The sequence below is a fragment of the Microtus oregoni genome, unplaced genomic scaffold (assembly GCF_018167655.1).
Source record: "Microtus oregoni isolate MIOR12 unplaced genomic scaffold, Mior012 000013F_ref0000133, whole genome shotgun sequence".
NCBI classification, from domain to species: domain Eukaryota; kingdom Metazoa; phylum Chordata; class Mammalia; order Rodentia; family Cricetidae; genus Microtus; species Microtus oregoni.
In genome coordinates this window covers 5,511,815-5,533,551 of record NW_024543072.1, presented here as the reverse complement: position 1 = coordinate 5,533,551, position 21,737 = coordinate 5,511,815, and the positions used below count along the sequence as shown (strand labels likewise).

Here is a 21,737-nt window from a genome sequence, read left to right as displayed (position 1 = left end):
TGTTGAATGTATTTCCTGTGTTTTCGAGCTGAAGTTCTTGTTCTTCTTTTAATCCTCTTCTTTTCATGGTGTCCCAGATTTCCTGGATGTTTTGTGCTAAGCTTTTTGTAGATTTAATGTTTTCTTTAACCAATGAATCAATTTCCTTTATAGTATCTTCAACCCCTGAGATTCTGTCTTCCATTTCTTATTTTTTGTTGGTTATGCTTGCCTCTGTTGTTCCCATTCATTTACCCAGATTTTCTATATCCAGAATTTTCTTGGTTTGTGTTTTTTTTTTGTATTGCCTCTATTGTAGACTTGAAGTTTTGAACTGTTTCACCTGTTTGATGGCTTTTTCTTGGTTTTCTTGAGTTTCTTTGAGAAACTTATTAATTTCTTCCACTTTTTTGTTTACCTTTTCCTCCATTTCTTTTTGATCTATTTATTTTTTTTAAGATTTGTTTTATTTAATATATGCTTGTCTACACGACAGAAGAGGGCTTCAGATCTCATTTTGTATGGTTGTGAGCCACCGTGGGTTGCTGGGAATTGAACTCAGTACCTTTTAAAGAGCAATCAGTGCTCTTAACCTCTGAGCCCTCTCTCTAGCCCTTCCTCCATTTTTTTAAGGAAACTTTTCATTTCCTCTTTAAAGGTCTCCATCATCTTCATAAATTGCTTTTAAAATCGTTTTCTACTGTTTCTTCTGGGTTAGGATGGTCAAGTCTTCTTATTGTTTGATCCCTGGGTTCTGGTTGCTTTTAGGGTTGTTGGATGAATTTGTACGTTGATACCTACCCATCTCTTCCTTCAGTTGATGCCAGCATTGTCTTTGCATCTTGGTTCAATCTTTGCAGTAACTGTCTATATCTTGGGAACTGTTCTCGGTCTGCTCTGTACTATTGCTGTCTGTGTCTCAGGGGTTTTGGTGCAGCCTACCTGCAGGAAACTCACCTGCTGACTGGCTATAGAAGCCAAGGCAGGTCCTGGAGGGGGAAAGAGTTTTGCCCCAGTATGAAGGTTCTATAGAGTGGGGTGTCCTGCCGGGTGGCTGGGGACTCACCTCTTGGTCCTCTCTGTGTAGTAGCAGGCTGTGTTTTAGAGTTCCACTGAGGTTGTGGGAAGGGGGAATAGGCAAGTTTGGGGGCAGAGTGGGATTTGTAGCTTTTGGGGTCCAATGATTGGGATGGGAGTATTGGAGTAACCTACCTGCAGGAAATTCTCCTGCTGGCTAGCTAGAGAAGCCAAGGCAAGTGGGGGAGGGGCCCAAGGTTTTGCCCTGGTGTGGAGGGCTTAGAGAGTTCCGTGTCCTGCTAGGTGGCTGGTCACTTACCTCTTGTAGTAGTAGCAGGCTGTGTTTCATAGTTCTAGTGAGGATGGGGGGTATAGGTGAGTTTGAGGGCAGGGTGGGATTTGTAGCTTTCAGGGTCTGATGGTTGTGATGGGGCAATTAACCTGTAATTCTTAATAACCTATGTAGCTTAAAGACTAAAGCTTCACATCATAAAAATAAACAATCTTTAAACAGATGTGCAGCATTGGGACAATGGCCTCAAAATTGTAATGATATATATATATATATATATATATATATATATATATATATATATTATCTTGATCAGAGGTAGAAATGTGTAGTACAATATGAGAAAAATATCCTTAATTTGTATCAATATACAAAATATTTTAAGTAGGAGTAGAAACATACATACAATATGACAAAAAACTTTACATTTGTGTACAAAAATATTGTAAACAGAAATACAAACACACAATATGACAAATATAATTTTCAATTTGTATCAATATAAAAATTATCTTTGACAGGAATACAAAATAATTTTAAATATGTATTAAATATAGAATGTAAATTGTCTAAAACTAATAATTGCTAAAATAGTTTACAAGTAGATATACTAATCTACCATATTATACTATCCTATCTATTCCCCTTTCTTCTGCACCAAATGAGATTCCTGAGTCTACTATTATTTATTATTCTGCCCCCAACCCTATAATAACTTATAGCCAACCCTGAGAAAAACCAAAACCTATTCCTCCCATCTGTTGGGAGAGGAGGCGTCATTTTCTTAGAATTAATTCCAGCTGTCTTGGGGGCAATGATATCTCTATGGGATCCTGTAAAAAACCAAAAACAACATTTGGTGCCAGATGTACTGAGAATCCACGAGAGTCTGAGAGAGGTTCCAAAGAATTTATTTAGATGTATGTTAGGGGTAAACACTCACCGACTCAGGACAGGTTAGCCACCTCTGCGGTTGTGCTGCCCAAGGGGAAAGAGCACCACAAGCAAGCTGCCTGCTCCACTCTTACTGTCCAGGCCAGCCAAGAGCTAGAGTGAGAGACCCTTCCCCCTCAGCTTATCAGTTGTCCTGCAGCAGACAAGACCACGTCCTAGAGCCTTGGATCAAAATCCCATGAAAATGTTTGTTCAGTTTTTATATCTCATTTTCTTACAGTAGAATTCCCTCATGTAATTAACTACTTTTCCAGAATACCCTTAATGGCTATATACTTCTGGTCTCATGATTACGCTGATTTTGATCACACATTTTCTCTGATTGTGCCAGTTCCACAAATAAAGTTGTGACAAGTCCCCCACTGCCCATCTTGTCCCTTCCATTGTCCCTTCCTCTCCTCCTCCACCTCCACCCTTCTTTCTCTTTCCTTCTCCCTCTCTTTTTTTCCTATTTCATAGACTGAAACCCTCGACCAGTAGTTGTTACTCAGTTGTAATTCAGAGAGATTTCTTCCAGCACTGATTAATGTGACCTTGTGACTTTTTGACCACACCCTGGCCCACACAGAGAGCTGTCATTTTACATAACTTCTAAAAATTCTCTAGGTCATTTTTTCCTTCTCTTTAATTTCTAATGTGTTTTGGGTTTAAATATATATTATTAGCTTGGCACTTTTTCTTTTGGAAATTAGTTCCTTTGGCCATTTAAGTTCTTGTCTGTAATCTGCGGGTTTGTTCTTGGTTCATGTGAGTTGTTTTCTAGCCTATAAACAACTTCTTCTCATATTGTGACAATTTTATTTAATTTTTAATAAAGAGGGAATTGTTTTGGAGCTTTTGACCAGTGGAATTATTTTTTAGAATATTCTCCTTTTCTTTAGCCTTTGAAGTTTTTTCTGATTTCACTCACATGTATTAAAATTTTTAATACTATTTTTATATCAATATACCTCTTATCATGTGTATTTTTATTAAATTGAGAGGCAAAATATGTTTTCTAAATTATAAGCTATTTTCACTGCTTGTCAAGTGTTCTCTGGCCTTGACACCACTGTTTTGTGTTGTATTCTCTGGGAGGGATGAATGTCTCAGTTTTAGCTTTGTCCCTTGTTGGGTGAGGACTTTAACTCTTGTGGCTGTGATATTTAAGCATCTAGTGGGGCATATTCTCAGTTGATTCTCCCTGTTTTTCTCCTGTCTTGTTCAGGAGTTTTTCGCTTTTTATTTTTAACCTTCCAGGTAAACCTCAAGGTTACTTTTGTCAATTAAAAAATCACAATTGCTGGTGATTTTAGAGTTATATTCATCCTATATGATAATCTATATTATACATTGATACATTTCTAATATCACTCCTTACCATTCATAAACATGGCCCAACTTTTTTTAGTGGTTCTCTACAGTGCAATTTTGACATGTTTCTATTATAGGCCTGGGTCATTTATTTTTGACGCTATCATGAAGCATATGCACATATTTAATTTTTAAGCTGTTACAGAAACTGGTACATTTCTCCTTTTGTTTTCTAACCAGTTTTGATATCCAGGAAGTGTTTTCTCTTGTGTGTTTATTTTGAATATGGCCACGTTCACACTTCTGGTGAATTTACTATAGCCACTTTGAATATATAAGAACATATATAAGAATATATAAGAACATATAAGCCAGGAATGGTGTTGCATGCCTTTAATCCTAGCACTTGGGAGGCAGAGGCAGGAGAATATATGTGAATTTGAGGGTTGCCTGGTCTACAAAGCAAATTCCAAGTGAGCCAGAGCTATACAGAGAGACCCTGTCTGGAAAACAAACAAAAAACCCACCCACCAACCAACAACAACAGAGCACATGCTACAGTTAGTACAGTGTCTGTATGTCTACACTCAGGGTAAATAAGGATTGGGCTTTGAAGTCTTTCTGTAAATATGTTCTAGAATACAAATAAAACATTTACTAAACACTTACTTTTTTTTAGCTGTTCCATTCTGATAAATAATGTGCTACTGTCATTTCATAGGAACTTAAGCTTTTGCTTTTGAATCATTATTGGTCCTCCTAATAGTAATCTTTCCTCACCTAACTACCAGCCTCTGATCCTGGAGGAGTTTTGGCCTGTCGTGGTAAATAAATGTAGGTTGAATAATTTTCTTCCCTCCGTTTTTAATTCTAGACAAGATATAGAGTTTATCATTGGCTTCCAGTGCTATCTTGGTTATAGCCCTAGGATCCAGAAGTCTTTCGTATATTTTAGAAGAATCTTTAGCCTTTTTGGACACATTGAGTGCTTTGCTATGGGCACTGAGGCCACCTTGCTGCTGGCAGGGGTGCCCTTGAAACCCCTCTGATTTGCTCCCATGAGACCCCTGGCCAGTCAATATCCATTTGAAATCCTATATCTGGTAGATATACTTCGTGCAGGGCTCACGTTTTCTTTAACAATTTACAAAACAAACAAAAATAACAACAAAACTCAGGCATTTTTTTTCCATTCTACACAGAGCAAAGCATCTTCTTAATGTTTAGGAAGACATTCCTGTCTAGTATGTCCTTCAGTCCTGTGCATTCCTAGGAAGCGCACATGCTGACTTGCACATCGCCAAGGCTGTCGGTTAGCTGTAGTAATTCCTCTTTTTAAAAGTCTATTTCTGGAAACGATTTGATTCACTCTTAAACCAATATTTTGTGGCATGGTAGGAAACTACAATTATTTATAATATAATTCAAGGAATATAGATAGTACATGCAAATACACACATGTACACAAGCACATATCCAACAAATGATGCAGTCTTTCAATGTCCAAAGAACTCGAATAGCATTCCAAATGAGACGGTTAAAAGTTACATGTTTTATTTTAGACTGTCTAGATAATACCTTAGTTCTCAATGTTTCTAATTTTCAGAAACCTAGAATTATGTAAATATCTAAAATTATTAACACTCTGTCCTGCTATTATGCTATAAAGGAATGTTGAAGACACTGTCTGTGGACATTGAGACAGCAGGGTGCTGTAACTGAGAATCACATTTTCACAGTGCATAAATTTAGCAAATTACTGCTGCAGTCTAGAAGCAGCAGGGATGAAAAATCAACAGCTTCATTACCTAACAGTTGGCTTGTACTTTATGGATACAACTAATCATTGTTTTTGAGGGAAATCATTTTTTATTAAAAATTGTTAGGGCCCATTTCCAAGGGAGTGTTATATAATATTATAAGTGAATGTCCCCTGCCTTCTGTCACAGCAGGGTTCTGGACTGAAGTTAATGTTTTCCTTCTTAGACATCTGGAATTATGGATTAGTACTTCACTGAAACAGTGTCCAACCTTTATAAGATTAAGTAGAAATAAGCTCGAGGTGTGTGAATATGACCCTTGCCAGCTTTGGGGCTAGCCACTCTTTTCCTTGATTGAGATACATCAGTCAACTACAATCCTGCCTGGTTCCCGACATAGCTCTGCTCACTTTCATTACGATAATTGCGAGGTATCATGGTGAGCGTCCCCTTGTGCTTTTTCCCCGGCTTTCAGAGTCAGTTCACATCCAGATGCTGCGGCTGGCCCGCATTAGTGAGGCTTCCACCCTTGTTTTTATTACAATTTATGGGGAATTTCTATATATTCGAAAGTACAAGAGATGTGGTGTTGAGAACCCCAAACTTACAGGACTTGCATGTAAGACTGACATTCTGTCCTATGCTTTACCAATTTCCTGTTTTTCTACAGTACACTTGCGAGTTCCCCCAAGTTCCTCAAGAAACATTTTGAGACAGAACTTGATACCCAGATTTGCCTTTAATGAATGCAAAAGTTTAGTATCTATGTTACTAAATGAATGAATAGTTAGTAACTGAAGGGATGTTCTTGTGTCAGCATTCTTGTGTATCATATTCATGATAAATACATTCTGAGACATCTGATACCAGGCTCTATTTTCAGGAATCCAATTCCTGATTTCTTAAAGTAGAAAGAAAATGATGTGACATAGAGAGACCATGGGCCAGTTCTCAGCTGGACAAGCTCTTGTTGGACCATTAGTTCCTTAGGAAGAAATAATTGCTGTCTGTTTTCACTGAAGTCTCAAATTCAGAAGAATGATGCCATGGCAGTAGTTTCTTACAGTGGTGCTATATTTGAAATATAAATTACTTTGTGTTCAGCCTGCAGTATCTTGGATACATTAGGCTACATCCATTGTAGATGCAGCAACTTTTTGTCCTTTGAAAAAGCAACAGTCTACCTATCTCTCCATTTTTAGAGATTGTTCTTGCCTTAGGCTTTTGAAGGAAGCATTAGTTCTATAAACCTGGTTACCTCCCATAGCTTTTGGTGTGCAGTGTTGGCCCCATGGCAGTGGGTCAGCCCAGCACACTCATTCTCTCCCGACGAGAGACTTACACCTGCGCTGGAACAGTTGCAGTTCATGTTGCTCAGAGCTGCTTAACTCTGATGATAACTCTTTGGAAATTTATGCAGACATTTGTCCTTTGTACTTAGACTGGACTGGGGACTTACAGATCTCCTAGTCCTTAGGAACTGTCAATGCCATTACATGAACCCTAAGAAAGAGTTTCCTCATGTCCTTATATGAGTCTTTCTTAAAGTTTCTATTGATGTAAGTCTTATATAATGCCATTTTTCCATGTCTATCAAAAGGCCCCTCTAAGGATGGTTCTTTAGGATTGACAGTAGTCTGGCAGAAATATTTTGCACTGAAATCGGTAGTCTTGTGTTGGAGATGAGCGAGATGGATTTTAAATATGGGTACACATGAAGCTGTATAGTCATTTTTAAAAGGAAAGAGCATGTCCAGGTTTTATCTAACAGACTTGGATCAGTTGTGAACTTGCCAGTGGGCTTTAATGACATGACCTACTTTCAGCACTGCATGAATGATCAGTGGTAGTTTCAAGATGCAGGGCAGTTTTTTGTTTTTTGATAGATTTCTGTTTGTCTATGCATTATTGAGTCCTTTATCCATACCCACTTATTTGACTGAAAAGAATATAAACTTCTCTAATTTCACCCACAGTTAAAGACTGACCTTGGTTTGTCTTCTTATGATCAAACAAAGGACATGGATGTCTACCAGAAACAGCCTGTACATTCTTCCTAAACCTGCCAGAGAGGCTTCCCTAGTATAAACTTCTCTAATTTCACCCACTGTTAAAGACATGGATGCCTACCAGAAACAGCCTGTACATTCTTCCTAAACCTGCCAGAGATGCTTTCCTAGTGAATGTGTTGATGAAAACTGAGCAAACTGATTAAACTAGCTATACAACAAGTCTTATGCTTGGGATTACTACAAAATAAGCATAATAGAACATGAATATTATCTTCTAGTTGTTTGTCATTTTGTTTTTCACTGTTCTTAGACAGCACATTTGATTTGCCCTCTGACATATGAGGTAGGACAAATTGAGATTTAGAACTTTGCCAGGCAATGATGATGGCAGGTGGATCCCTATGGGTCTGGGGACAGCTTGATCTACAGACTGAGTTTAAACAGTGAAATCCGAGAGAGAGAGAGAGAGAGAGAGAGAGAGAGAGAGAGAGAGAGAGAGAGAGAGAAACACACTATTAAAAGCACTGGCTACTTTTCCAGAGGTCCTGAGTTCAATTCCCAGCAACAACATAGTGGCTCACAACCATCTGTAATGAGATCTGGTGCCCTCTCCTGGCATGCAGGCATACATGCAGGCAGAACATTGTATACATAATAAATAAATAAAATCTGTATAAAATTCTTTTACAAAATGAACTGAAGAACTGATGTTTCATGGCTACTAACCATTTATTTGTTCATCAAAATAATAATAACAATAATAGTAGTAGTAGAAGTAATAATAATAACCTCAATAATTTAAAATAAAGCAATGTAGAATATCGCGGATAAATGTTAACCTTTCGTCTATATCACACATAAGAGATGGGAAAGGAATTTTTACTCTGAAATGTTTATTCATGTTTCTAACTACTCATTGCTTAGTTCATTAATTGTTTTTTAAGATCTTAATGGCATTATTGGAGAATTTGACAGTGATATGAAAAGATTTTTAGTTGTCATAGAATACTGGTAAGTCAGTTTAACAATGGAAAGAGATTATTAAAATATATTTTAGCTATTTAAAACTGTTTATCTGCCACAAAAGTATTGAAATTCACTTTGATCACAGATATCAGTGAGTATATAGTTAGTTCATTTTAAATTGAAATGATCTTCTCTAAATTATTAGAGTAGATGTTAAGCTATTTAAATATTAAATACTTTGTATAAAATATAATTATTATAGGAACAAAGTCCTAAAACCATATTAATTCATGTTTCTTTTTTACTAATAATTAAAAAGTACAATAATATGTTACAAAGAGGCCCAGAGTGCACACTAAATAAGATGAAAATGCTTTTGAGGTCTGCTGGTGAAAGGGAATAACCAGTTCAAAATACTATGTTGAATTGATGGATTTTTACAACTTCTTTATCATAGTTGATTTTATTTCTTAAGGAAATCTTAAAGAATATGAAAAATTATTTCCCCTTTATCCTCATGCTTAAATAATGTTACATGCAAAATATTATTTAAAATGATTTTGTCATGAGTAAGAAATTTATTTTATTTATACTAATTTGAGTTTTTTTTTACTAAATCATTGCAAAGACTGTCGACCTTCTAACAGTAGTATCAGTATTAATTTTTCTAACCATGCATGATCCATTTAACTCCACAGTAGCTATAGCTTGCTTGCCTTGTTTTTTCCCTGAAATTAATACAAGACGTGCACAGAAGCACCGTGGACATGTGCTCCACCTAGCTGGAAAGCAGAACAGCTTACGTTTAATCACTTGTTGATGTTCTATGACCCCACACGGATGTATGACTTCTCTGAGCTTTCTATGTTGAACGTGCACCCTTGGTAAACTACTTGTTTTCTCCCTGCCTGCTCTTTGATGAAGCCAATTAGGAATAAAGGGAAACAAGGGGTAGGCAAACATTGCGGTGTTCCTTCATCTGTCTGGGAATATTTCAGCCAAAAGTTTATTTTGGGAAAAAATAAACTATAATGCACACACACACACACGTGCACGCACATACATGCACACACGCGCACACACACATACACACACACACACACACACACACACACACACAACCACACAGACTTTGGCTGCAAATTATTCTGCAGTGATGTTGCCTGTTCTTGACCGTGTCTGTTCTGGTGTGTACAGTGCTATCTACTCATGCATGTGTTTGCAGAGTCTTGTCTGTGTGCTTGTTCATCACCTAGTTCATTCATCTTCTCATGGTTTAGGTTAAACCTATTCAAGTAAATAAGAATTTATGGGTATGACTGTTAGCTGGAAAGCCCTTCCTTACTTCAAGAAGTCTTCATTCCAAACTGCTTCTCTTTGGTATTTCTCATTAGGGTGACATGCTCAGTCAATCAGTCTCCTCAATGCTACCTGGTTACAGAGGCCCTTCCCAGGCCTTAGAGAAAAATTTACCACTCTGCCTTTCAATTCTCTTGGATTGAAAATGGAAACATTTAATATAAATGGCCTTGTGAGGAACTGTATTATCTCCATCTTTCTTACTGAATGAACATAACAAAGACACAAGTCTCTTTGTTCACCTGTCCCACATATTTTGATGGAAAGGAAATGTCAAAAGTACCAAAATTTAACATAACAAAACATCAGTAGTAGAAGACCCTCACCATGGGAAGTTATCATATACTTTAAAGCCAATATTATCTAAGGTAGCTGAAATACATCATTTTTGTTTCCCAGTTTGCCTTCTCACTGACAGAATACCCATAATTCTTGTTGGTTATTTTCTCTCCAAAGTTACTTTCTGGGCCATTGGTGACTACACTGTCTGTTGTTCTCAACCACTGTCTTAACCACCTTCTTTAAAAATGTAATGTTGAAGGCACATAATATTGAAGATGACTCCAGGATGAACCCTGAGTTTGCAGACCGACTGAAGCAGCTGGACAAGGAAGCCTCTTACTATCGCGATGAGTGTGGCAAGGCGCAAGCAGAGGTGGACAGGTTGCTGGAGATCCTCAAGGAGGTGGAGAATGAAAAGAATGACAAAGATAAAAAGATCGCAGAGCTTGAGAGGTGAGTTCTGTGTCCTTAGCTTTGTCAGGGGTGAGCAAATACTGATAGCTTGGTATACATTCTGAGTTGTGATGGATTTGAAATGTAAACTTTTATACCCATACCATAAATTAAAAGGAAGTTGTGTGTGAGGAATATAGCTGGACAGGCAAGGGATGCTGTTGTCTTCCTGTGGAATACTACAGAGGCACGTGGTTTCTCTTCGGAGGGACTAAGGACCTCTTCAGTGTCTAGGAAAACAGTGTCTAGCTTTCTTGAGGGCCATCTCTGATCTGGTACTTGTGCCAGAAAATAAGCAAAAATTTGGGTTTTGGACTATCACCTTCGTTCTTTTCCATTAAAGATAACATTTGTGGTTTTGGTTTGTCACAAGTAGAAAGAATATGGAGAAATATAGTTGGAATTTCTTCTTTCAAAATAAGAGGAAGGGGGCCTCATGCTTTTTTTTTTGGATGTCTTTTGGCACACCACACAAATTATTCCTTGAAATTTATCTTTTAAGAGAATCTTAGAATATTTGGAAAAATAAATGGAATTAAATCTGCTTGAGTAGAGTCTAAAACAGGCTTCCAGTGTCTTTAGATTTTGAGATAAACCATACCTATATTATATTAATGTGTAGCCTGGTCACTAAAAATAAGCTTATTGCTAATGCTTTTTCCTACACTTCTCTAAGAAAAGGACTTTCTGAACACTATTACGTAGCTCTGTATAACCTCCAAGGCCTTCTCATTGGTTCTGCAATAAGGTGGAATTTGTTTTCCTAGATTCAGTCCATATGGAAGAGATCAGCCAATTTTGAATAAATCAGCGAATGTTGGCCAGCTTGGCCAGAGACACTTGGGGGGTACTACAGGGCTTCAAGACGTGTGCAGCGTGGTCGCTGTGGCCTTACAAGAATGATAATGGGCGTTTGCTAAAGAAAGACCTGAGTTCAGATTTTGCTTTTGCAATGTGCCAGCATTGTGGCCCTAAATCCCGTGAAAACCGAATTTCTACAATCAATTAAAGTATATTCTGTTTTTCTTCCACCCAGTTTTCATATAAGGTACGACGCTAACCTCATTATGAAGAGCAGAATACCAAAACAAATGAATTCTCAGGATTAAGTGATGGTATTGGATGGCCAGATTATCCACTGTTGAATTTCAGCAATATTTTCAGTATTCTATTTGACTATCCAGTCTCCGAATTTATGAATGGTTCTTTTAATAATCATAGCCTTTTTTGTTGATGCAGTAATTAGGTTTGATATGGTGTGACTAATTTTAGCACCTTGAGGCAGAGTTCTTTTTTAGTGAGGTAACTATGCAAGCTTACATCTTCAAGGGCAGGCTAGCAAGATGGCTTAGTAGATAAAGGTGTCTCCCACTAAGCCCAACTTGGATTTCTAGGACCCACTTAATCAAAAGAGGGACCTCTGTCCTCTGATCTTCAAACACATGCTGTGGCACAGATATGTCTCTTCCCCCATACACATGAACACATGCGTGCAAAAGAAAAATTGAAAGCATAATAAAAATTAAAAAGAAATCTTCAAGGGCTTTATTTTAATCTTAAGGTGTGGGAATGTTCTACCAGTCTCCTGGTTCTTAAAAACCTTGGACCACAGTTAATTTTAGATATATCTATCCACATGGCTATTTGGAATTATATTTCAGAATCAGTCTTTCTGAAGAAGAGGACGCTAGTAAGAGATCACAAAGAGCTTAGGACCATGTATTCTTGTTACAAGCTAGACATTGAAAAGTTTGGTCATTGATCCTGTGCTCAGAGATGAGCAGCCATAGTGTAGATTCCTGAACTTCTAGTCTACTCCTCTGCGAAGCAGCACTCAATGGATGATGCCCTAGATACCACCAGCAATTATAATCATAGCCATAAAGTATATATATATATTATGACCATTGTGCACCAGATACTCCGCTGAGTACATAACCTGGAGTATTGTATTTGACTTAATCTTACTCACAGAAACTATCATAGTCCCCATTTTATATATGAGGAAGCATGAATTATACAAATCCAGTAACTTCCCAAAGATGATAGTGCTCAGAAGAATTAAGATCGGAATTAAAGCCTAGCCACCGAGAACAATGCCTTAACTCGTTAGGTAGCACTGAAGTCATACAGGAAGCCAGAGGGTCCTCCCTGAGCAGGCCTTGCAGCCACCAGAGCCCTGCCTTTTTGTCATTGGTCTCCACGAGAGGAAACTGATGCTCTGCACGTCCAGAAGGCATTTTTCTGCATTAAAGCAGTTCCTGAGACCTGTTACTGAAAATCAGGGTCAGCTCCTATAAATATCAACATATAAATGGCTTAATTATCTAGTTGGACAAACAGGTCTTAGTTGGGCTGTATAGCCATTAAATCTTCACAAATATTCACAGTTTGATTTCTTCAATATGGAAGGCATTAAAGCCGCAGTGATTTTACAGGCATTTATCTTTATGTACTTTCTGCACGTTTTCTTTATCTCTGCATTTGCCTCTCCTTAAGGCTGATGCCTCCCAGGCACTGTAATTCATAAAACATGTGTTAGGGCTTGACTGTCCCATGTTTCTGCCTGCCTGCATCTTGGGTCCAGCAGCAGAACACAGTCTGGGAAATGTCTGAGCCCTAGCCTAGTCCGGGCCCCTAAGGAGATGGAGTTGGAGATCCAGAGGGAACTGTCCTGGGAAAAAGCAGGTTCAGCCTTAGCCTCTTTCTGAAGCATTATCTGCTGGGTTGCATGTGTATTCATCCCACCAGAGCGTCTTCCTCGACTTTGTCAGGCAGCTCTCTTCACATCGGTATCTCTGTCTGCTGGCTGAAACTACAAGATTCGTACCTCACAATGTTGAGAACTAAATTTCTTAGTATTATGACATATATCTCCATTTCAGAGTCATGGAGAGTGCTTGCAATTAAGTTTGTGAGTTTGAAAACCAAAATATTGAACTTGAAATGAATTTGTAGTCTCTGACTTGTAACATGACCTACCGGAGCAAAGAGCCCTCTTTCTGAAGCAGCTCATGTTCTAAAATGTCCCAGAACTTCTGTCACATGCAACACAACAGTTGAGGTTAAGAATGACTCTGATGGCCGGGCGGTGGTGGCGCACGCCTTTAATCCCAGCACTCGGGAGGCAGAGGCAGGCGGATCTCTGTGAGTTCGAGACCAGCCTGGTCTACAAGAGCTAGTTCCAGGACAGGCTCCAAAAACCACAGAGAAACCCTGTCTCAAAAAACAAAAACAAAAACAACAAAAAAAAAATGACTCTGATGCCCTGGCACGGGCCAGCTTCTCTCCCAGAGGGTGGGGTTTTTTTTTTCTTTTTCTTGTTCTGTTCATCCTCTCATTTTCAAAAGTTTCCCTAACATGGCTATATTCTGCATAGCATCCAGCTGGCGTTTCTGGTGAACTTACCCCTTCAGTTCCACAGGAATGCTGTTTCTCCTCAGCCGTTATAGATTCAGTCTTTAAGGTCCATGCTATGTCTCAGTGGATGGGCACCTCCCGTGATGAACTCCAGGATGCTCATGTTCCAGCTGGAAGCTTCTGTCTCAACTGTAGGATGCTCTGGAGGAGTTGGCCACAGGGACTACCTGGAGCATACCTGAAAGTTGGTCAAAATCAGGCCGATGTCTTGGCTCTGTTGTGATGTCAACTGTCATGTAGAATACACAGCTGAGCAGCGGACCCAACGTTGGAGGCGGCGAAACACATTGTTGCTCTGTGTTAGCGCTCCTCACAGTCTCAAGGCTTTATTGAAATTCGTAGTTAATCCGTGGTGGCTCATGAAGGAGAGAGGTTAATCGAGTCTGTCAAGCAAGGCCTTCTGCTGCTGGCCTTGTATCCCACCCATGGGAAGGAATCGGTTGGGTGACCTTTAGCACAATTATCTTAAATCTGCTAGGGATTTTCCTAGTGATTGTTCAGAGCGCAAACTGAGTCCTCAGCCACATCCCTCTAGATGATGGAGGGGCACCAGGGTCCCTGGAGGCTCCACTCATAAGACATAACATCAGAACGGAAGACTAGGTACCGCTGAATTATCTGGACTGAGGGCTAATGCCATCAGACATTTGGACATTGAGAGATTGTTTTTGGTGCCTAGCAGACCCTTATCTAATGTTGAGAAAGAAACTTATTTTCTCTTCTGATTTTTTCAGTAATGTGCTGACACACATTAGTCCTTGATGCCTTTCAGGACTCCTTTTGAAATGTTATAGCTTCCAGAGTATGGTAACGAATTCTAAAGGCCTCACAGTAAGGGGGCGATCTGGTAGGTCTACTTATTTTGATACTCACGTTTTTTTCCTTTTTGAGTAATTTTGTTTTCCATTGCAAATGAAGAAATGTTTTTAAATTATTTAGGGTATTTGTTTCTCTTTATGTGTATTGCTTGGGTGTGTATGTATGTACCACATGCACAGCTGGTACCCAAGGAGACCAGAAGAGGCATCAGATCTCCTGGAATTGGGGTCACAGATGGTTGTGAGCCACCATGTAGGCACTGGGAACTGAGTCCGTGTCCCCTGGAAGGGAAGCCAGTGCTCTTAACCACAGAGCCATCTCTCCAGCCTAAGAAATTTCTTTAAAACAAGTAGCAAGTGGCTAAACACCACATAGTGACCCTTTGAAAGGGTCCCTTGGAGAAGGCTGCTGCATCTTAAATATGTGTTAACTGTTCTGGCTAAGGATTTTCTACCCTTTGGCCAAGGTCCTCAGCTTAATTGCCTAGGATTCAGAAGGATTAGGAACGGCAGGTGCCCTTTGGTGCCGTAGTCCCCGCGATGACCTGACTTGGATAAGTGGTCCATATGTGATCCTAAAACACCTGACCCGAGGGTCTGGACTGCGAAGCTTATTAAAGCTGCATTCTCACCATATGTGCCCTTTAAAGTTTTCTCTGAGTTTTAACATTGTAGTTTGTGGCAGGCTTTCTCGGACCGCCAACCCCCAAGCCATAGCACAGAGACTTATTACTAATTATGAGGTATCTTATGCTTGTCCCACCAGCTCTTAGAACTTAATTTAACCTGGTCCTTTTCGTCTACACTTTGCCTCAGGGCCTTTCTTACATTCTGCATGCCCTACTTCCCTGCTTCCTACATGGCTGCTGGCTGGTAGCTGGCTGGTTGGCCTCTGGTGTCTCCTTCCTTTCTCCCTTATTCTCTCCTCTCCTGAGCGAGGTTCCACCTCTGACAAACTCATTCTGCCTGCCAGGCCTATCCCTCTACTGTCTAGCTACTGGCCATTCAGAATGTTATTAGACCAATCAAGTGCCTTGGGCAGGCAGTGTAAACAAATGTAACACAGCTTTACATAGTTAAACCAATGCTGCATCAATGAATGCAACACATTTTTACATAGTTAAAGTAACATTCCGCAAGAGTAGTCAACATTGTTTTTGTTTGAAATGTTTTAGGTTAGACTTTATCCTAAGCATTTATTTTTCCTTCTTATGTGGTGTCCTTATGACTGTATCTCAACACAAATTGGCAGGGCTCCCGTGGGCAGCCAGCTGGCAGGTGTTGCTTTTGTGTGTCCACTTTGTTTTTCAAAGGGCATTTTACAGGCTAACAAAACAAACAACTACTACATGCTTCTCTCTTTACTTGGAAGATGATCACAGCTTTCCCTGCTAATCTTTCCTTCCCACTAGAGATGCTGTTCTGACTGGTTAGAGGGGCACGTTAGAAGTCCCATACAAACAAGTTAACAAGCATCTGGATATTCTCAGTGGCAAAGTCAGATCTTGTTTTCTTAACGGGAAGGAATTGAGGCCGATGGGAAGGAGGTGCCCTATCACCAGCCTTCCTCACAGGGCCTTTTCTCACTGCTGGACACAGCATCCTGTAAGCATTTACTGAGAATCTTTGAGCCAAAATCCAAATTGCCCAGCTCCTTTGGGATTTAGGAGTGAAAGAAAATGTCTCCAAGGATGCAACTATCCAACCGGCTATTCAGATAAATTTTATGTGACATCACAGCTTACTGCTAGACCTTAGTGATTTCAGGATTTTTTTTTTTTATTTTTTATAGCAAATAACGAAAACTTATGGGCACACAGGAAGGTAGGAAGGGACTTTCTCTGTCAATATTCCTTAAAAAAATAAAATGCAATGTGGCCACTGTATTGAGGCAGGAATGGCCCTCTGGTTGCCGCGTGTGCTGGTGTGACTATGTGTGGGAGCAGATATGGTTTTCTATGCATGATATACAACAGAACAGCCTATGGTGTGAGCCCAGGGCTTTGGAGGGGGGCGGGGTATATCAGATAAAACTTGCTTTATTATCCTTCACTTGGTTATAAAACCTGCTAATGTACCATCTGTTGGCTGTATGTTTAAATCTAATGCTTCTCCTTCCTTTTATTCTCTTTTGCTACCCTTTTCTTTCTGCTTGTCTCCAAACCGCTGCTCTCACCCTCGCTCGCTCCAATCAGCTTGACTCTCAGGTCAGTACTCTGGTTTTCCTTTCCCTGCCTCCCTCCCGAGCTCAGCTCGCTGCTTGCCTTTGTTTAGTAAGCGAGACCGTTGGACCTTTTCACCAAACTAGGCTGCATGAGGACACGGTGTGGATCTGGGGAGATAAACAATACAAGATGCTAAGTGCAGCTTGGAGTGAGAGGGTTCCTCCCTGCACGGGTGACGTCATGGTTGAGTGGACTAGCTCAGACCAAGCCAACTGGACCCCATGCCCAATAAATCACTGTGTTTGCAAAGGCCTATAGGACTCCCTTAATGTCACTTTTGAAAACTATTGTTATGTTCGTTACATAGTGTACATACATGCTACTTCTTGTCATTGTTTCAGTTTTGACTTATTAGTTTCATTTTTATCAGCTGGGCATTATGCTTTAATCACCCAAGGCAAAGGACTTAGAAGCAAGTATAAAAGTGGATTTATTTTTGACTGTGCACCCGAAGATGAATAAGGAAAGTAGACATTATGTTTGGAAAATCTATCCCAGCTTTGGATTCTTCTACTGTCAATGATTTTCCCTTTCTCAAGTCTAGGAATTTTTTTTTGTCTAGTAATCCATGATAATTTAATGCAATTAATAGTGAAATATTTAATCTGACAGTGACTTCTTTATCATTCAAACTATGATTTTGATAAAGGTTGCTTATTGTGTGGTTTGGGGCTGTGTCGACTTCAAAAACATAAAACAAAACGAAATAAAAAGGGCAGCCCCAAGTTTGTGGTAGGTATAGTTACTCTTTTGAGAGACAAGCTTTATCTAGTTTTCCTCTTTATGGAGGCTCTCCAGTCTATCTGTTCTGTGCCCTAAGCCACCAACCTTTACATCAGCAGCTGATAATTTCAAAAGGAGGCCTCCTGCTCACATCCTGGTCCAGTCTCAGCACTAGCTCCCAGCCCTGGTGGCTCTCAGGGCTGAATAGTCTGTGGTTCTCAGGTACCACACAAGAACTGCCTGAACTTCCTCAGACCGCAAGAAGCTCTGGTCTTAAAGGCTTTGCTTCAGAGCTCTGCTCAGAGTCCATAGCTCAGCCCTACGACAGGCGATCTCCAGAGAGTCAGTGGTTCCTCGTAGATCCCACAGTGGGGCAGATGGGTGAACCTATTTGCAGAATCACACACTTCACAATGGGAGGTGGGCAGGAGGCTCAGCCACTAGCATCCAAGCCTCCCCTCCCCACCCACCCTCCTGGGCTTGGACTCAGTCACGAATCTGTCAGCTTTTCTCCCTGCCTACCTTTTTATTTTCTTATGTTTTCTTTCTCCCTTTTGCTATCCTTAATCTACATCCTTAGATATTAAGCCTTTGTGACAGGGCCTCCTTTGCTGACATACCTCACTCCTTTTGCCTGGGCCTTCCATTTGTTACCCTCATTTTGTATCAGTAACTGCAACAATATACTTGGTTTTTTCTCATTCATAGTGTATGAACATGGACTGTTACCTGCAGTATTGGTACAAGGCTACCATGGACAGGAATTTGGAGTAATTAGCAAGTTTCTAGGTAAAGGGCAGTGTGCGCAGAATTGCTTGGTAAAAATATAACTGCCAAATTTAATAGATAAACTGTACAGTCTCAATTGAGGTCCAGATCATTCCAATACCATTTAACCTATCTCTTCATTGAATCTGAAGGAGAAAATGGGCCATCATTGTGATGTTTACTTTTTAGTATAGGAAGAATTGGACAGCCCTGAGCTTATGGAGAGGAAGAATTCTATGAGGACGTGGATGTCTTTCTTAAGCTGTGGCAACTTTCAGAATGAGCTATGCCCCTCCTGCTACTACTTCCAGTTTACCAGTCAAAATGAGATGAAATGGAACAATAGAATTGATTGCGGGATCTTTGGGCCATATGCCGTGTTTGTGTGTGTGTGTGTGTGTGTGTGTGTGTGTGTGCGCGCGCGCGTGTGTGTGCATGCACACATACACATATGTGGATGTATATATACACCGTTGGATTTTAGACATATCAAGTCTGACCTCTCCGAGCTTAGGAGTTTGTGGTCTGCCATCTGTGTTTCCACCTCTCACGTCTGAAATGTTAATAACATTTGGACATTTCTACGTGCTCCGAACTCCACGAGAGATCCTCCGCTGCAGAAGCCTTCATAGATTACCTCATTTCCTTTCTAAGCTCTTGCGCTTAAGCCCGGGTGGACAGGTTAGATTTGGGTTTGGTGAAGTGCGCATGTCATAGTCTAACCCTGTTTGGGTCTTCACTGCAGTGGACACATGTTCTGTGCAGAGTCGCTTTGCACACAAGGCAGTGGGAACAGGAGAGACTTAGCAGGATCCTTGTATTGTACTCAGGGGCAGGTTTTTGTAAGATTTGCTCATTTCTAGCCTGTGACTTATGACAGATCAGGTTATTGTGATAAATGCATGCAGGAGTTGACTAAAAAAGAAACAATCCTTTGGGATGCAGTTCAAGCTCCTGCCAAAGTATCAACCAAATAAAGCCAGAAAGTTCTCCCAGCTTCCCCCTTCCTTTGGATCCTTTCTTAAATATTTGCCTGTTTGGGCTTTAGTGTCCCCTCGCAGAGAGGAAGGAGAAGCTTTTGGAACAAATCTTATCGGATCTGCCGTGCATATGGGCATCATGTGTTCTACGAATGTGCTGTGGGTGACAGACGTCACACATCTCCTTGTGAATGGCTTGAACTGATGGCTGGTGTCTGGCGGCAGGCATAAGTCATTGCTGCAGTGTTACTTCAAACCTTTCTACCCAAATAAATTATTTGTGACATTTCTCCCAACTGAGCACCGTGCTCTTGCAATCCCTTGTTCTTCTATCAAGAGATGAAGTCACCGTTCCCAGACCTCAGAGACCTGCTGCTTAAGACATAAAATGAAAACCACCTAGCTATCCTTTTACTGTCCCACAATTTGCTAGAGTCAGTTCTTTGTTTCATTGTCTCCTTAAAATCATAGGGAACATCTACCGTGTGCTGGTCCCAGTTGTATGTAGAAAATAGCTGACAAAAGCGGCCTACCATTGAAGACTAATATTCTTCTTCTTAACGCTTATGGTGCAGGTTGATAGTTATTGTAGTAATAATAATAACAGAACAGAAAAAAGAGTAATGGTACCTATAGTTAATAGTCACCATGTGCCGGTGCTGAAATGATAACGTTTGACTTAATAGCCTCTTTTTATTACCACTTTTTTTTCTTTATTGTGTTGTGTTTTTTATTAGGTCACCCAAAAATAATAGTGCCAAAAGTCATTAGAAACATAGACATTTAGAGGCTGAAATTCATGGAAAACAGAAAGATCCACATAATATTCCTGCTTGCTGTTTCACTTCCTTTAGACCCCAATTTTTTATTTATTTATTTATTTATTTATTTATTTATTTATTAAAGATTTATTACCACTTTTAAGATTGGGACTGTAGTCTCTTCCATGTCAGAAAAGAAGAAACTGGCGTTCATAAAAGCTGAGTACTCACCAGTGTTAACATAGCCAGTGAGTAAGTGTTGATTTTTTTTCCCAGCAGATATTTTTTCTGACTTCCATGACTCCAGCCAAAGTTACCGTTGGAACAGTTCTAAGAAGTCCCTCAGTTAGGAAAGCTGGACAGTTCTGTCCCATGTGCTGTTTCCCCAAGCATGGTGTGTAGAGAGTGTATGCCAGGGGCATTGGGAGAATGGACCTGTCTACTGTGCAGCTGGTCTCTGCCTTTGTGTGGAGCTTAGGGGGGTCATCTTGGCCCTACCACCTCTGGCCCAGCATGGATGCTGCTTTTCCAGTTCCTAGCCATGTGGTACTTCTTCTAGTGGCTTTCACCTGATCTTCAATCGTCTTTTCAAGGATCACAGTGTTTTTCCCCAGGCCAGAGATGTTCTTGAATGTGTGCTCTTGAAGGAAAGACCTTCTATTAGCTTTCTCTCCCTTTTCTTGGTCGCTTCCCTCATCGTCATGAGTTCTCAGTTGGCTGTGGTAGACACTAGACTGGAAACCCAAAGGAAAGAAATATTTTTCAATCAAGCCAGGCATTTGAAAATTCAAGAAAAACAAACCACAGACAAAATGGTGGCAGGGGGAATCTCTGTCCAAGCTACTTCTTTCCTCCCCTCCCCTCACTTCCTTTGTTTCTTATTTCCTCCTCCCTTCCTCCCTTCCTCTCTTCCTCCCTTCCTCCCTTCCTCCCTCCCTCCCTCTCTCCCTCCCTCTTTCCCTCTCTCTCTCCCTCCCTCCCTCCCCTCTTCCTTCTGCTCTTCCCTTTTTGATTTCTCATGAACTATTCTTGGGAGTTCTTTTATGATGGAATATAGCAACAAAACATACTTGACCTCTCTGCTCACTGGTTCAAAGGCCAGCACATCCTATAAGGAAGGATTTTGGTCCCCAAGAAAAACAACTTATTCCAATGTTAATAACTGGAAAAACTGGTTTCTGGGTGTCTGTTAGCCCCCTTTCCCTTTTCGTTGAGGCTAGAGGGGTTATCCACAGGTCAGAAAATAATTTCCCTCTTCAAAGCTGCGTTGTATCAATGCTGATGTCTCTAGCGAAGTGTCAGAAAGTGTTATGCCCAAGCAAAGCTGGTGGAAAGCCAGAAATCCCAAGTTTTCCTTGGGTGCACATATTTTACTGGGGATGGAAAAAGTTGTTTTCCCTGATTTACAGCTCCTACAGACATAAAGTAGGGTCTATATTTAGAAATGATTTTGAACCTTTGAGGTGTAGCCAGGGGTGGGTGCTTGTACCTACCCAGCCTGGCCACAGTGGGACTTGCTATGGTGAATGTTCGTTGAGCTGGCTCTGATTTATGGAACCAGGACTTTATGCTTCATGGTGTTTTTATGTTTTAGTTTTTGCCGGAGCTGCTATTCCAGCATTCTTTCTGTACTCTCAAACACAGTGAAGACGGAGGGAACACAACTGACATAGCA

At 40.3% G+C, this 21,737-nt stretch overlaps 1 protein-coding gene across 8 annotated transcripts in view; it reads left to right on the top strand.

Annotated features, from left to right (window-relative positions):
• Positions 1-21,737, top strand: part of Erc2 (ELKS/RAB6-interacting/CAST family member 2) — an 892,417-nt gene that overhangs the window by 440,243 nt on the left and 430,437 nt on the right. For 4 of the 8 annotated variants that reach the window (XM_041662604.1, XM_041662603.1, XM_041662602.1 and 1 more), the window contains 2 exons: positions 10,174-10,367; positions 16,801-16,812. In XM_041662604.1, the coding sequence (XP_041518538.1) occupies positions 10,174-10,367; positions 16,801-16,812 (206 nt within the window). Of the gene's footprint in view, positions 1-10,170; positions 10,368-16,800; positions 16,813-21,737 lie in introns of all 8 variants that reach the window. The other 4 variants (XM_041662599.1, XM_041662601.1, XM_041662605.1 and 1 more) reach the window with 2 other exon arrangements.